The following is a 14,433-nucleotide window of genomic DNA, read 5'->3' as shown; positions in this document are numbered from 1 at the left end:
ACCAAGGAACTGAAGTTCTAATTTTAAATAATTAAGACTTAATGGAAGTAGCCACACATGGCTGGATAGTGAAAACCTGAATCTCATCACTCAAAGAGCGGTTCATGGACCAGCGGCATCAGCTCTCCTAGGAGCTTGTTAGAAATGCAGAATCTCAGGCCCCACCCTGAGGCGACTGAACCAGAATCTGTATTTCAAAGAAATCTTGGGGATTCATATACTCATGAACTTTTGAGAAGCAATGATCTAAAATACAAGGTTGCTAACTCTTAACTACAATTATTTAGAATCCAAGCAGGTACTAAGTCTCCAGGTACAAAGGGTGGCAATTTGTGAACATTCCATATTGACATAAAGAGTATTTCACTGACAGCTTGTCTTCCAAACTGAAATGAAGGCTGGCAGAAATCAGAGGTTAGAGACAGGCTTATTGTAGAGAAACTCACCTTTTAGGCTGCAGAATCTAGGTCTTCCAATGAGCAGAAATGAGCAAGAGAACCAATCAGGATTAATTTTAATATATGTGTGATATGCCTGTTTGTGGCAAACCTTGGCTGTTGTTATTTGCAAGCATGCAGGAGCTGCTTTTAGTGTTGGTTAATTAAATGGAATGTTACAAGTGATTGTGAGCTCTTTTCTCCTAAAAATTCCACAGATACTTGATTTATTGATTTAGTTCTTTGCAGAAAAGGATGACATTCTTTCAGTAGCCCTGACAATGACTCTTACAGATGGTACTCAATCAGTAGGTGTTGGACAAGTGGATGGATGGATGGATTCATTGACTCACTGACTCCCGTATTTCAAGCACTCTGCCAGACTATCATACAAATATTAACAAACACAAGTCCACCTCAGGCATTCGCCCTGTAGTGGGGTGGCCAGACACATATAGTTAAACGCAAGACAACAAACACACCAGAGTGCTTGAACAAAGTGCTGTGGGCGTGTGTTATACAGCTGGGAAATTGTGCACCTGGCAGATTTTAGACATTCCAGGTACACAAATGGGATCCATTTGGCTTCTAGGAAATAGTCAATCATTTTATGAACAACTGAAGATGCCTCTGGTTTTACCATTAGTAAGTTTGTAATTCACTGTGTCCATTTTTACATGCTTGGACAGCCATGACTTGGAGATAGTGCACTTTTAAACTAGGATAGAATGTAGCACCCACTGTTTTTAGTTGGGTAAAACGATTTGTTTTCTAAGAAATTCCAGGGCATGGAGCAGAGAGGTGCTTTGGATCTCATTTTCACCTGCAAAGCTCCCATGCCATGAAGCAACCGACTCACCACCTTCTGCCCCAGCAGGTCTGGGTGGCTGCCATCCTGCACCGTGTCTTGGAGCCAGATTGTTCTAATGGATCTGGGCCAAGTGTCCTGGGCAATTTTTCCTCTATTGCTGGATATATAAGATGATAGACTCTTCATTAAATCTCTTGCCATTCTCATTTCAAGTAGAAAAATAAATGAAAAAGTATAGTTTCTTTGCCTTCAGCTGGAATTTGCTTTGAAATCGTCAGTTAAAACCTGCCATGGAGGAAAGATCCACTCCAGATCATCTTTTCATAAAGTGTGAGATAAAGTCCACTTAGCTGACTCACATGGGTATCCATGGGCAGGGAATTTCATACATTTGTACAAAGTGAATTGATGATTTATTTGGAGTTCTCATTTTTATCAGGTTAAGGGAGGCTTCATAAAATGCAAAACCAATTCTGTACTAAATCTGAAGAGATGAATACTCAAAAAGATGCCTTACATCAAAATGTTATAAGGGTTTTTTAAAGATATAATTCATCTGCCATAAAATCCTTTTAGTGTTTTCACAAGGTTGTGCAACCATATCATCTAATTTCAGAACATTTCATCACCTCCCCCCAAAATTCCACACCAACTAAACAGTCACTCCCCACCCCAGCTCCCCAGTCCCCGGTAACAACCTATCTACTTCCCGTCTCTAGATTTGCCTGCTCTGGACACATCATGTGAATGGTATCGCATGATATCTGTACTTCTGCGTCTGTCTGTTTCACTTAGCATGGGTTTGAGGTTCATCGCATCATGGCGTGTACCAGAACATCATTCCTTTTCCTGGATGGATGATATTCCATTTTACATGAATGCTGTTTTGTTTATCCATCCATCATCTGATGGACATTTGGGTTGTTGCCACTTTTTTGGTTCGTTATTAATCTGCCATGAACAATGGTGTAAATGTTTTTGTGTGGATGAGTGATTTCAGTTCCCTTGGGTTCATACCTCGGAGTGGCCTTTCTGGGTCACGTGGCCACTCTCTGACTTTTTGAGGAACCGTCACTCCAGAGCAGCTGTGCCATTTCACATTCCCACCAGGGAAAGTACCTAACTTCCTCCTGGAGCATGTGGCTTCTCTGAACGGAGCACTGGGTGCATACATATTGCTGATTTAAATCTGTGTTGTCTCTTGGTAAATAAAAGCCGAGAACGGCAGAACGGGATAGGTGTCAGGGCGTCTTACCAGCCCCGACAGAACTGGCCTCTCACCTTGAACCCCGGGAACCCAGGGATGCCATGCTGACCCGGGTCTCCTTGGCCCCCTTTCTTCCCCGGCTCCCCATTGAGGCCTGGGAAGCCCTTGGATCCTGGGAGCCCCGGAATACCCCTGATGAACTGATCATCTTCTGTGCATTTACAGTCGCCAGCGTCACCTGCAATGAGAGGGACAGGCAGGGACTGTTATTTAGTACAGAGCTGAACATTCTTCTTGGCTTTTCAGGCGACAGAAACCCAAGGTGGGAGGCGGCTGGACCAGGGGGCTGCACTCCACATCTACACGTGCGTGTGCGTGCACAGGAACACGGCTGCCCCATCACTTAGACTGGCGTGTGTTACTCAGGCGTGCGCAAGTCACGGCCTCCTTGGGATGCAGAGCGCTACTGTGATGAAGGTGCCCCAACCCTGGGGCCATGGGCAGAGGTGTGTGCAGGTGAGCAGTCAGTTACGGGGACCTGCAGGAAGCTAGCACAGGACCCGGGCCTGGGGAGCCGCAGGGGAGGGTGGCCTGGCAAGAGCTCCGAGGCCTTGATCCTGGACGGGCAGGGCAGAAACAGCCACCTCCCTTCCGTCTTGAGGGGGAGTCAGTGCAGGTGGAGGGGGGGAGGGTCGGCTCCCCAGGGCACAGACGATGCAGACGGTGGCTCCGGGGGCCCAGGCTGTATGTAGCTCTGTGTGGTTGTCTGACGGCTGCAGGGCACCGGGGCGCCCACACTTCCCCCAGGCACCACAAAGGGCAGCCTGCGGCTAAGGGCAGAAGGTGCTACCCACACCCAGGCCGGGATTGCCGAGCAGGTGCCTGCGAGTCCCCGGGCAGCCGCCCTGAGCAGGGGTCCCGGGGAAGGGGGTGCTGGGCAGCAGCCGGCGGAGAGCCGCGGGCCGCCTGGTGCCCGCACGAGGGGGCGAGGTGGGCGCCTTACCTTTCCAGCCCTTCTGCCCACGCGCCCCCGGGAAGCCGGAGGGTCCAGGGTAGCCCGCCCGGCCATCCGCTCCCTTCAAGCCGAAGAGGAAACCTGCGGGGAGAGACGGCGGGCGCTGTCAGCCGCTGGAGGCGCCCCGCTCCCGGGGGCTGCTCGGCCCGCGCCGCTGCCGGCGCCTTCGGGGCGGAAGAAAGGGGGCGCCTCGGAATTCAGCCTTTCTGTCCAAGCCGGGGTAAAAGTGGTGGCTTTTAAGAGACGCTGAGTCCAAAGGCATGTCTTGAGTTTTGGACCATTTTATTTACGTGCTAACGACATGGGATCTGACACGAGTTTTATTTTTCCAAAAGACAAAAAAACAAAAAGTTGAGCAGATGTAAAATGCGCTCACTTCCCTGTGCTCCCCTCCCCGTCCCCCGGGCCCTGCCCTCACTGCCCAGTGGGTCCAGGAGGGCCACGAGCAGCACCACGCTCGCTGGCCGGATCCGGGTCCTCCGGGTGCCCCGCCCCTCCCCGCCTGCGGCCCCGCCCCACCATCGGCCCCGCTCGCCCGAGGCCCAAGTTTCGGCGGTAGCGGGGCTTCGCGCAGCGCGCCCAGTCGCCCCCTGGCGGTGGGAGCGAGGCCGGCGGCCGCCCGCCCGCCGGGCTGCCCTCCCCCGCGCCCTGCAGCGCTCCCAGCAACCGCGGACCAGCAGGCGCTCCAGGGCGCTGAAGAACGTGTTTCCCTACGGGGCCGCTGAGGACGCAGGCGGGCAGAAATACCGGTTTCAAAAATTCAACACCGACTTAAAAAACCATCTGCTTGGGAAAGTGACCCCAGAAACTGAATGTCAGGGTCCCTGAGTAACTAGAAATACTTAGGGAAAGGTGGCAATAGCTAACGTCCCAGGCACTTTGTTCTCACCACACATTTAATATTCATGCATCAAACATTTCTCCAGAGCCTGGGCTAGCCCACAGAGTGCTGGGAGCTGCGTACATGGCTGGAAACAAAGCTGACAGGCGCTCAGGGTGCTGCGAGGCTCGTGTGCAGACACAGAGAAGGCACGCGTGAGAACAAAGCAGTCCAGCTTCTCCGTGGGGGCAGCACCGTGGGAGCGGGCAGCTACCCGAGCTGGAAAGGGGGCGCCCCACTGAATGTGGGGAGGGCAGGACGGGGCACCAAGCCCTAAAGGATAAAAGCGAGTCAGCCAAGAGCAGGTGGGCGGGAGTGTGCCAGAGGGTGCGCGTGCCCCCAGATCCTGAGTGGGGAGCAGGCCTGGCACTGGAGGGCGAGCACAGCGGGTGGGCTGCATGAGGTGCTGAGGCAGGTGTGCCCTGCAGTCTAGGGAGCGGGGCCGGGGATCTCCTAAGGGGCAGCAGCCACTGGAATTTTGAGGAGGGAAGTTACCCAATCTGAGTTACACGCACACATTTGACAGGAGAAGGATGGAAGCTGGCTGTGAGGGGCTGGCTATTCTGACAGACTCAGTGTGAGATACTGCGGTGGCTTCCATGCGACCAGGGCAGCGCCATGAAGAGCGATGGACACTCAGGGGGCGGAGCCAGCTCGCGGTGGGTGGGCGTGAATGCAGCACACGGAGGAGCAAGGTGCCACCGCAACTGCGGCAGGCCCGGCGTACGGGCTGTGGGGCTGGGCGAACCCCGTGGGGGGCACATGTGGGGAGCTGGAGACCCAGAGCTCAGTTTTGGACACAAAGCTGTGACTGTGACAAGTTAGTGGTTTGTATGAGGTTGGAGCTCTGCATGGAGAATGATCCAGAGACACAATTGGGAAGGTGCCACGTAACCTGCTTAAATCCAGGTGAGTGGTGAGTACACCTGACCTGTAGAGGGTACAGGCAGAGGGGCCAAGGCTGGACTTCCACAGACTCATGGTCTACTGGATGGGCAGAGGGGAGAAGAGGAGGTGCCAGGAAAGAAACCTTAAAAAGAATGGCCAGCGAGCTGATGGGGAGGCAGGGGTGTTATGGAAAGTCAGGGAGCATGGAGGGGGGCTGCCTGCTGCATCCTGGGCCGCCGAGAGGTTGGGGATGAGCACAGGGGCACCCCTACGATGTGGCTCCATGGGTCAATGGTGACTAGGTCAACAGCATCTGTCGGCTGGCAGGCTTCTGGGCTTCATTTTATGTCTCCACGTTCTCCCAATATGTTATGAACATCACAGGTAGTTACTTGTCATGGTACCAAGGGATGTCGGCGTTTTAAATTCGAGCAGAGACTGTGGTGTTCCTGTGAGTGTTCACAAATCCAGTCAAAACTTGTGGCCGCCTTATGGTGCCATCCTTCCTCTTTCCTGTGTTGCTTTTCTTTACTAATAGGAATTTCAGGCAAGTCCTGTAGAATAGCTGTGTACCTCTTGGATGTTTCAACATGCTTTTCCTGAAAAGGCCAATGGCCTTAGCAAACCAGGCAGTATTTTTATTTATTCCAGAGCACAGTGGAACTGCCCCAAGAACACGACTCAGTTAACTGAGCTGGAACTAGGAATAAGCAAAATATTTAGCTCAGAAAGAAAACTGACTTCACGGTTTGATTTTGCTGGAAGTGCAAAAGACTAAAAATTCTGGGTTTTGTGAGTAACAACACATAAAACAGGATGAAATGTGGTTAGCAAGAAAAGAATCCAAAAATTTCAGTCTGGGGGGAAAAGTTGAAGAACTATGGGGAAATCAAGGTCATTGATATTAAATTATTACTATACATAAAAATGTCTTAAAAGGTGATCACGGTTGGTTACATTTTGTGCAAGAGATTGCTTAAAAAAAGCGATTTGGAAACAATGTGTCTCCTAGGGAAAAATAAATATTTTAAGGAGATCTTAAGTTGTATGCTTTTTAAGATGATAAAATTCATTGGATATGAACCCATCTATTTAAAAAATTCCCCCTCCAGTCTACAAGATGGAGCAGAATAAATTAGCTCAGTTGTTTATAGATGACTTATGTTAGTAAACCACACATTTACTAAGCAAGATTTATAAAGCAAGGTGGCACGTCTTTGTGTCTTTATCAAAACAAAATTTAGTTACAGGAATAAAGGCAAGGTGCACCTTCACTAGAGTCCTTCAAAGAGGCATTTTTATGCTGTGTTTTCACACATCATGTTCTGTTGCCAAAAAAGGAACATTCAACAGATACCATGTGCTCAGGAAATACAATGCTCACAGAAACTCAGCCATTATCACAGATGTCACAGTAATAAATATTACTTCCAGGATTAAAAAAAAAAAAAGAAAAAGATAACAGTGCTCAAACTATTTGGCAAATTCCAAGGAAATATCTGAACCTAAACATTTTCACAATAATGTGAGAATCTGGTTTTTCCAGTTTAAGGAAAATTGGAAAAGTAGAAAGATATTAACTTAAAAATTTACTGTAGAATACAAAACAGAGGAGTGAGTGTTGTTTTTTTTTTTTGTGGAAGAAGTTATGTACAGATCTGCTTTCAATAGCCCCAGCATTTCTCCTGGAGATGGCAAAGAGAAGTCGTCTCCCAAAAAACAGTGACAGCGTAGGTTTCTCAGTTTGACCTTTAACTGAAGCTAAACATCACCTGTTAGCAACTAGGATGCTCTTCCTTCCTGAGGAGTGGAAGCCACGAGAGGTTATTGGAGGTGATGTCAGGGAATTTAAAATCAAATACTTTGAAAAAAGGCTGAACTGTAGTCCGTGACACAGAGGAAGAAATTGCGACCTCGTATTTTCTTCCAATGTCCTGTTTATCCAATTTCTTAAGGGGATGAACTGTTCCCATTAGGAGATTGTATGATGTCTCCAACAACTCTTCATACTTGGAAGCTGAAAAGAGGAGCTGTTTCGATGCAGATAGGGTGCATCACAGACAGGGTGTCTGCCTCTGGCCTCAGTCGTTCCCAGCCGAGAGCCGTCGGCGGCGGAGCCTGGGGACCACCGCGCGCTGTGATCCGGGGCCTCGGCGGCCTGCGGCCCGACGCCCACGCTTGCCTAGTTCACAGCCCCCCACGGTCTCAGCATGGCCTTGGCCGGTAGCCGCCGCTTCTCTTCTAGTCGTCAGCCACTGTCACCGGTTCAGCTGTCGCTCTGGCTCTGCATGGCTGAGAAGGCGGACCGTCTCGGCTGCTACCAGGCTGCCAGCCAGGGCAGGAGGCCTCCGTCCCGAGGAAGGCGATGGGGCGCATCACACGCACCCCCCGACGGCCTCCGGCGCGTCTGCAGCCTGCCCGCGCCTCTCCGGGGCCCCGCGGAGGCTGCGCTCGCAGGGCCACTGCCCTCCGGCCTTCCCGTCCGCACCCACGGCACCTGCCACACCCTAGTGGGACGCCTGCTGCATTAGTTCTGAAATTATTTAGCAGAAAAACCCAACTGGAAGTCCAGCTGGGGCCTGGCTTCTTGTCTGGACGCAGGAATCACCCCCCGTGAGTTTCCCTGACTTACCGTCTGGTCCGGGCGGTCCGGCGGGCCCCGGGGGTCCCCGCAGCCCTGGCGTTCCGTCAGCTCCCGGTGGGCCCGGGTACAGCGCAGGGGGGCCCGGTTCTCCTATGAAGCCTTTGGGTCCCATTTCGCCCAGGAAGCCTCTCTTCTCATCTGAAAATCCAACAGCAGTCGTGATACTCAGGGGCTGCGCTGCATTCCGGGCCGCAGGAGGCCAGAGAGTGCCCAGCCAGCAGGGCCTTAACCGGGCGGGCGCCGCGGGCATCGTGCATCACCACCCTTCACCTCCAGGAGGCCCCCTCCTCCCCGGGGCGGCCATCGGCACGTGGCAGCGCCACCTGGTGGCTGCCCCTCCCCTCCCAGCCAAGGGACAGAGCCACGCTTGGTACTCGTCAGGGCCTCGGGCCGCCTAGATCGGGGTGCCGGCCACAGGCCCAGTGGTTCTGTGAACACGACCCGTGAGGGCGCCGAGCCTTATCTGTGAGAAGGGGCAGCACCAGCGAGGCTGCGCAGCCAGTACGGGCGGGGCTCATGTGGAGACCGAAGGGGATTTCCTTCAGTTCTTAGTTTAGATCCTTGGTTTTGATACATTACCTTCCCCTCCGACGGGCGTGCCAGGGGGCCCTCGTGGGCCGGGGTCTCCTGGCTCACCCCTGCTGCCTGGCTCTCCGTGGGTCCCTGGGAATCCGGGATCACCTCTGGCACCTGCAACCAGACAGGTCCCACAGTATGAACAGCACTGCCTAGGACCTCTTCACGGAGGCGTGCTTCCACGGCGTGAAGGCCCAAATGTTTAACACAGGGGGGCCCCTGTTGTCAGGGAGGTCATTCCCACAGAGGAATGACACAAGAGTCCTGTAAACACCCTAAAACAACAGAGAGGCATGGAAGGCCACAGGGATACAGAGGGGCTTCAAAGGCAGGGAAGATTATTTGGGGGAAAAATCTGCTATTAGGGACTGCAGAGAATAAAAGTAGAAGTAGGTAACATTTTCAAGCTCATGCTGTGCACAAGGCTCGGCTTAAATATGCTACATGCTTTCGATTCCCAGGTGATCGGTGGCTCTCAGGGAGGTGGATTCCCAGGTGTTGAGCATGGATTCAAGATATACTCATCGATGGTTCCATGTCACCCCAGAGAGAAATCTGCAGGGGGCTTTGCTGAGCTTTGCCCGTGCCTCTGTTCTGTTCTATGTTCTCATCAACACTGGATGAATACCTGCAAAGGAAGTTACTAAACCGAGAGATGGCTGCCACCTAGGCAGGAAAGTGAGTCCTTGGTCCCTGGACGTCTGTGATACATAGGGTGAGCCAGAAGATATCCTGGCTACAGGAAGAAAACATTAGAGCATCTTTACTTAAAAAAAAAAACTCACACTTTATAGTCCCTTTCTGATGTGTATGCTTTAGCACATACATTATTCAGTTGTCCAGGTAGATATTTACTGAGCTCCTGCTACATTCCTCCTGCTATTCTAGAAACCGGGGGTACAGTGGTGAACCCCATAGGCTAAAATCCCTGCCCCTGTGGAACCTCCTGCAACATGGATAAATTAGCCATAAATACATATGTGTTATGATTATGTGTGAATACGGGGCGCTGAGAACTTTGTTTTGATCTAAAAGGACACACATTCAAAAAAGCTCAGAGACCATTGCTCTTATCACAGAATTGGAATATTTCAGTGTGAGCTTGCCAGTCTGGAAGGCTGAGCTGAAATGACATGACACACACTAGCTGCAACATATGCAGAGCCGTCATGTACACGCTGAGGTCACCTCTGACGGTGGGAGGTCTCTAGGGGAGTCATTCACGGGCAAGTATCTGGGGGTTTAGTTCCTTCAAATCTAAAAGGATGAGACTGTTTACAGGTCAGGGATTATGACTGATTCCAGGCCTCAGATGGCAGAGGGAGGGGTGTGAGCATCCGAGTACATCTGGAGCAGGAACAAGAGAAGGTGGCTGGGGCAGAGGCCTCAAGTGCGCAAGGGTGGGGTTTCTCTACTGGGACCGCAGGTGGCAAACCAGAGCTGTACAAGGTGTGCAGAAAAGAAAGAATTTCCCGATGGAGGGGTCTCCCTCCCTCAGCCTAGGGCGAAGTGAGGGTCTCTGACACACATTTAAGCCACAAGAGAAGTTGTACACGAGACTGACATTCTCTAGAGGATGTGTTCTAAGTATCTTTTTTTGCTTTGTTTTGCTTAGAAACTCCCTCTTGTAAGTCCCTGACTGTGTGTGGCACTGGAGAGAAGGTGTGTCTGATGTGAGCGTGCAGGAGAAAGGGCATACAAACCTTTCCCCAGGGAGGGATGAGGAGAGTAGGCAGGTGGTCCTGCGGGGCCCGGGTCACCCGCTTCTCCCTGGAGAAAGAGAAGAGGAAAATGGAGGCATGGGAGACCAGTTCTTTGGAGTGTTGGCTGTTCTGAGTATTCCCGAAGAACAAGGCTGCATGCGGACCATCAGCCAGCAGAGTGGCGGTTCTGTGTGACGGAGCCGCTGACTTGACTCTGCTGCGGTGACAAGTCTGGGGGTCCCAGCCAGACGCACAGAGAGACGACAGGTGGGCAGGCGCCAGTCTCACTCTGAAACCCTTGTCAGACACCAGAAGTGGCCTGGAGACTGTGCGTCCACAGTGCGGACTGTTGTCCTGTGGACATGGTATCTGCCCCACCCTGGGCGTGAAGTGGGCATGATGAACCACCCGACATGACACCATCCCGACTGTCCGACCTATAAGTCCATGCGCAGCCTTGACGTCTGTGAGCTCATGCACCCCAGAGGCCGTGAGCTCCCGTCGTCAGCAGGTCCCCCCACCCTGCAGGAAAGTCTGCCCACCCATCTTGTCCCCCAACCCTGGGCTGGAGCAGCTGCACCCCACCTGGTCCTCAGCCTGCTGGGTTCACCTCCCTGCCGGCCCAGGAATTCTTCAAACCAGGCAGCCATATCCTCCCTCGGGAGCCAGGGGGCCCCACCCCTCTTTACCACACAGCCCTCCCCTCTCGCCCGCTGGTTCGTTCTGTCCCCAAGTGCAGCCCCCTGTAGCCTGCGTGGCTGCCACATCCTGAGGGTGGCTACATGTGACTGATAAGCCAGTGTCCACCTCGTGTGTCCAGGGCTGGGCATCGCATGTTTGGGCACCCTGGATCATACAGGATGGAAGGTGCTTCCTTCTCCAACAGAGTGAAAAGGAGGCAGTCAGAACACCATCCGGAAGAAAGAAATGAAACCGTCCAAATGAAAACTGGGCTCACCTTGGGTCCTGGGTGTCCGTCAGGGCCTTGGTAACCATCCAGGCCTTTGCTTCCCTGCAGGAAAGATGATCGGTGCTCATTTAATCTCTAACATACAATTTAAAGACGTGACCACAATAAAATCATGACTATCATTAGGTCTAATAAAATTAACAATAATTTGTTCAAGTCACCTACCACCCAGTCTCTGTTCAATTTTCCCAGATTTTGGTCTCAAAAATGTATTTTTAAAGTTGTTTTGTTTGAATCAAGATCCAAACAAAGCCAAACATGACATTTGGCTGATATGTCACTGAATTTTCTTTTAATTCATAATAGTTTCCTCTTCCGTTGACCTTTTTAGTAACAATTTTGTTGTGACCCCTGAAGATGCCAGGTTATCTGTGCTGCAAATACTCTATGGTGGATTTTTCCATTGCATCCCTGTGGTGCTGAATCAATGCTCCTCCATCCCTCATTTGTCTTCCATCTAGTGGCTTCCCCGGATGCAGGTCCTCCTTCTGAGCAGGGTGGTTCAGGGAGGCAGGTGAACTTCGTCCTGCATTGCTCCAGGAGGCTCACAGGGCGGGATGCCACTTCAGTGAATTCGCAATTGACCAGCGGGGTCAAGTGTTGACAACCTGATCCATCCATTGAGATGTTTTCCCCCATTATAGGTTTGAAAAATTTTAGTGAACACCAAATAGAAACATTAAAGTCTCTCAATTCAGAAATTTTTTGTCTTCATGATATATTAAAAAAAAACTCTAATGTTAATTATTGCTTTCTAATTCCCTTGAATATTAATTGAAAAAGAAGGGTTATCCTCATGAGCCACATCATATCTGGATAGACAGGTAAAGCAGTTAAAAAAAATCTAGAAATTTATTCCCACTTGCTAAAAAATGTGTACAGTAAGGCCCTCCAAATTCAGAATGGCAGGTGCCAATGGTGTAAATAATGGACATCATCTGGTTATTTTACATGATATTTTGAAATCCAGAAACATATTTGCTGAAGGTTATATTGTCTAGAATGAACTAAGGTTGGCTTGATTTTGTGTTTTGCGGGGTGGGGCCAATGATTTAGACGGATTTCCTCTCACACCAGGTGGAGCTGGAGATTCAAAAGTGAAGGCAGATTTCTCTGAAGTTAAAAAACGACCTGCTATTTCAAGTCCATCTCATGAGACAGGCGAGGCATCCTTAAAGGGCTTGCCAATGAAGGGCAGTTGGCAGGTAGCATCCAGTCTGAGTTGCGTCCAGTGCCAGCAGCTGTCCGACCCACACGTGCTAAACTTGGGCAAATCGACGCCATTGCTCACTGTGCTGTGACACCACCAGCAGAAGCAGGCGTCCCCTGTGCTAAGTGTTCGCCACCCGTGTGGATATTCCAAAGAGGCACCAGTGTTTCTGAAATATGTCTGAGCAATTTGGAATTAACTGGGTGTTATAAAAAACCAACTGGAAAAAGGGGAAAATTAAATAGCCCTCAGGATTCCTCTGACGTGACTGGCAGCTGGAACCCCAAAAGCCCCAACAATGATCTAGAAGTTTCCCTGTGTGTTCTCAGCAGCAGATGAATAGACTGGGGATGGGAGGGGGGGCTGACATGTGTATAAGTCAGCAGAGTAAAGGGAAAAATGCATACACGGTTCATTGGAGACCACTGGACTGGGACCCCACAGCCTGAACTCTGAGCCCAGGCAATGATCTAGACTGTTCTCCTTGTGTTTCTAGGCTGCAGACATAACAACAGGGGCAGGGGAAGCAAGGGTGTGTGGTCAAGGAGGAGTTACCTGAGGGTGTCTCCCTGAGTGGGGCCAGAAACCACAATCCCGGAGAAGCTGGCTGGGCTCCGGGGGTTCTGAGCCCCTCCCTGGAAGCAAGGTGTGTGCTGATGCTAAGACCCCCCACCATCTGAAGAACTGAAGTTAGCAAAGTGACGTTCATAAACGTCTGTTCAGGAATAAGTAATTATGAAGAGCTTTGGAAGTATACATTCCTCTCTCCCCACCCCCCAAAATTAAGAACACGCCACTAATTGCAATTAAATATGGACAAATATATGATTTATGAAATGTTCTCACTGTAGAATTTTAGAAGAAGTCAATTTTATGTTTTTCAAAGGTGAAGATAACACAAACTGCTCAGGAAAATCATTAGGCAGAAGTCATCAGGGTTGGACTGTAACAGATAAAGAGGAGTTTTATGATCAGCCTGATATGGGGAAATGGGGGCTTTCCAGCATTTACTGTGGTGAGTGGTCTCCCCAGCACCTCACCTTCTGCTTGTTTCCTGCACCACTTCAGGGGCCAAGGAGCTTTAATCAGGCACCAGGGCATCTAAGTCATGGGCCTCGGCAAAGAAGCACCTCTGCTTAGAAAGCCTGCCTGCCTGAAACCCAAATGGGACTGTGCACGCCAGAGGGGAAGTCAGCCCGTGGAGGAGCCCAGCACAAGCTCACGCGTCTCCTCTTGGTCCTGCAGAGGCACCTCTACGTAGCCATCACTACATTGCTCGGCCTGCACCTGGTAAGAATGTGGTTACCTACCGGCACCCCTGGTACAAATGTGACTCACTGGAGCCCAGTAGCTCCGACACAGTGCAGAGTCCTGCTGATAAAGGGAGGCTTGCTGGGACACTGCCCCAGGGCTGTCGGTACTGCTGACAGAGAACAGGTCTCAGGGGACACTGTCTTACATAACTCCAGCCGTGAGTTATTTTGCTCAGATGAAAAAAAAAAGCTTCCCCTGGAAAAGGGAGGAGAAATAATCTCGTGCTGATGGCAGGCGACTCAACCATGTGTGTGTGTCCTGGGCGCTTCCTATTTGTATGGGCGAGTAAACATTCCCCTTAGTAACTGAGACGTCCCACTTAACTGGAAGTGGTGCATCTCTCCCAGTGGTTTTGAGAAAGGAAGTTGGAAGCCTGGGCCTCTGATCCTGACCTGGGGGCCACAGCAGCTAGATGCCAGGTGGTCAGTGTCTGCGGGGCATCTTGCCCCACTTTAACGTCTGAGTTCCAAGAGGCAGCTGTGTTGAACTGCATTTTAAAAACACTGCAACTCCTTAGGGTCGGGTCTAGAAACACAAATCAGTTGTGATCTCACTAGCACGTGGCAGGCGAAGATTAACAGTAGCACTTTAATTTTGTGAGTGGGGCAGAAAGTGATCACCTTGGAATGCTAATGCGTGCTTTAGTTCTCTGTCCCTGAGGTCCCTGCTTATTTTAATCCTTAAAGGAGAATTCGGCCTTTTGGCTCTGGTCGGGGTACAGCTGGGACAGCTCTGCCCCAGGTGTGCTGGCTTTGGGGAATACTCCTATCAGATACTA

General features: G+C 50.9%; 1 protein-coding gene across 1 annotated transcript in view; it reads right to left on the bottom strand.

Annotated features, from left to right (window-relative positions):
• The window catches only part of COL4A2 (collagen type IV alpha 2 chain), a 157,857-nt gene that overhangs the window by 30,838 nt on the left and 112,586 nt on the right, over positions 1–14,433 (bottom strand). The window contains exons 17-22 of the mRNA XM_036893619.2: positions 11,120–11,173; positions 10,162–10,228; positions 8,462–8,572; positions 7,871–8,020; positions 3,459–3,551; positions 2,530–2,693 (exon numbers count right to left, since the gene is read on the bottom strand). Of these exons, the coding sequence (XP_036749514.2) occupies positions 2,530–2,693; positions 3,459–3,551; positions 7,871–8,020; positions 8,462–8,572; positions 10,162–10,228; positions 11,120–11,173 (639 nt within the window). The remainder of the gene's footprint in view (positions 1–2,529; positions 2,694–3,458; positions 3,552–7,870; positions 8,021–8,461; positions 8,573–10,161; positions 10,229–11,119; positions 11,174–14,433) is intronic.

The sequence above is a fragment of the Manis pentadactyla genome, chromosome 17 (genome assembly GCF_030020395.1).
Source record: "Manis pentadactyla isolate mManPen7 chromosome 17, mManPen7.hap1, whole genome shotgun sequence".
Taxonomy (NCBI): Eukaryota; Metazoa; Chordata; class Mammalia; order Pholidota; family Manidae; genus Manis; species Manis pentadactyla.
The sequence above is the reverse complement of the archived record's forward strand: the minus strand, read 5'-3'. Positions and strand labels throughout refer to the sequence as shown.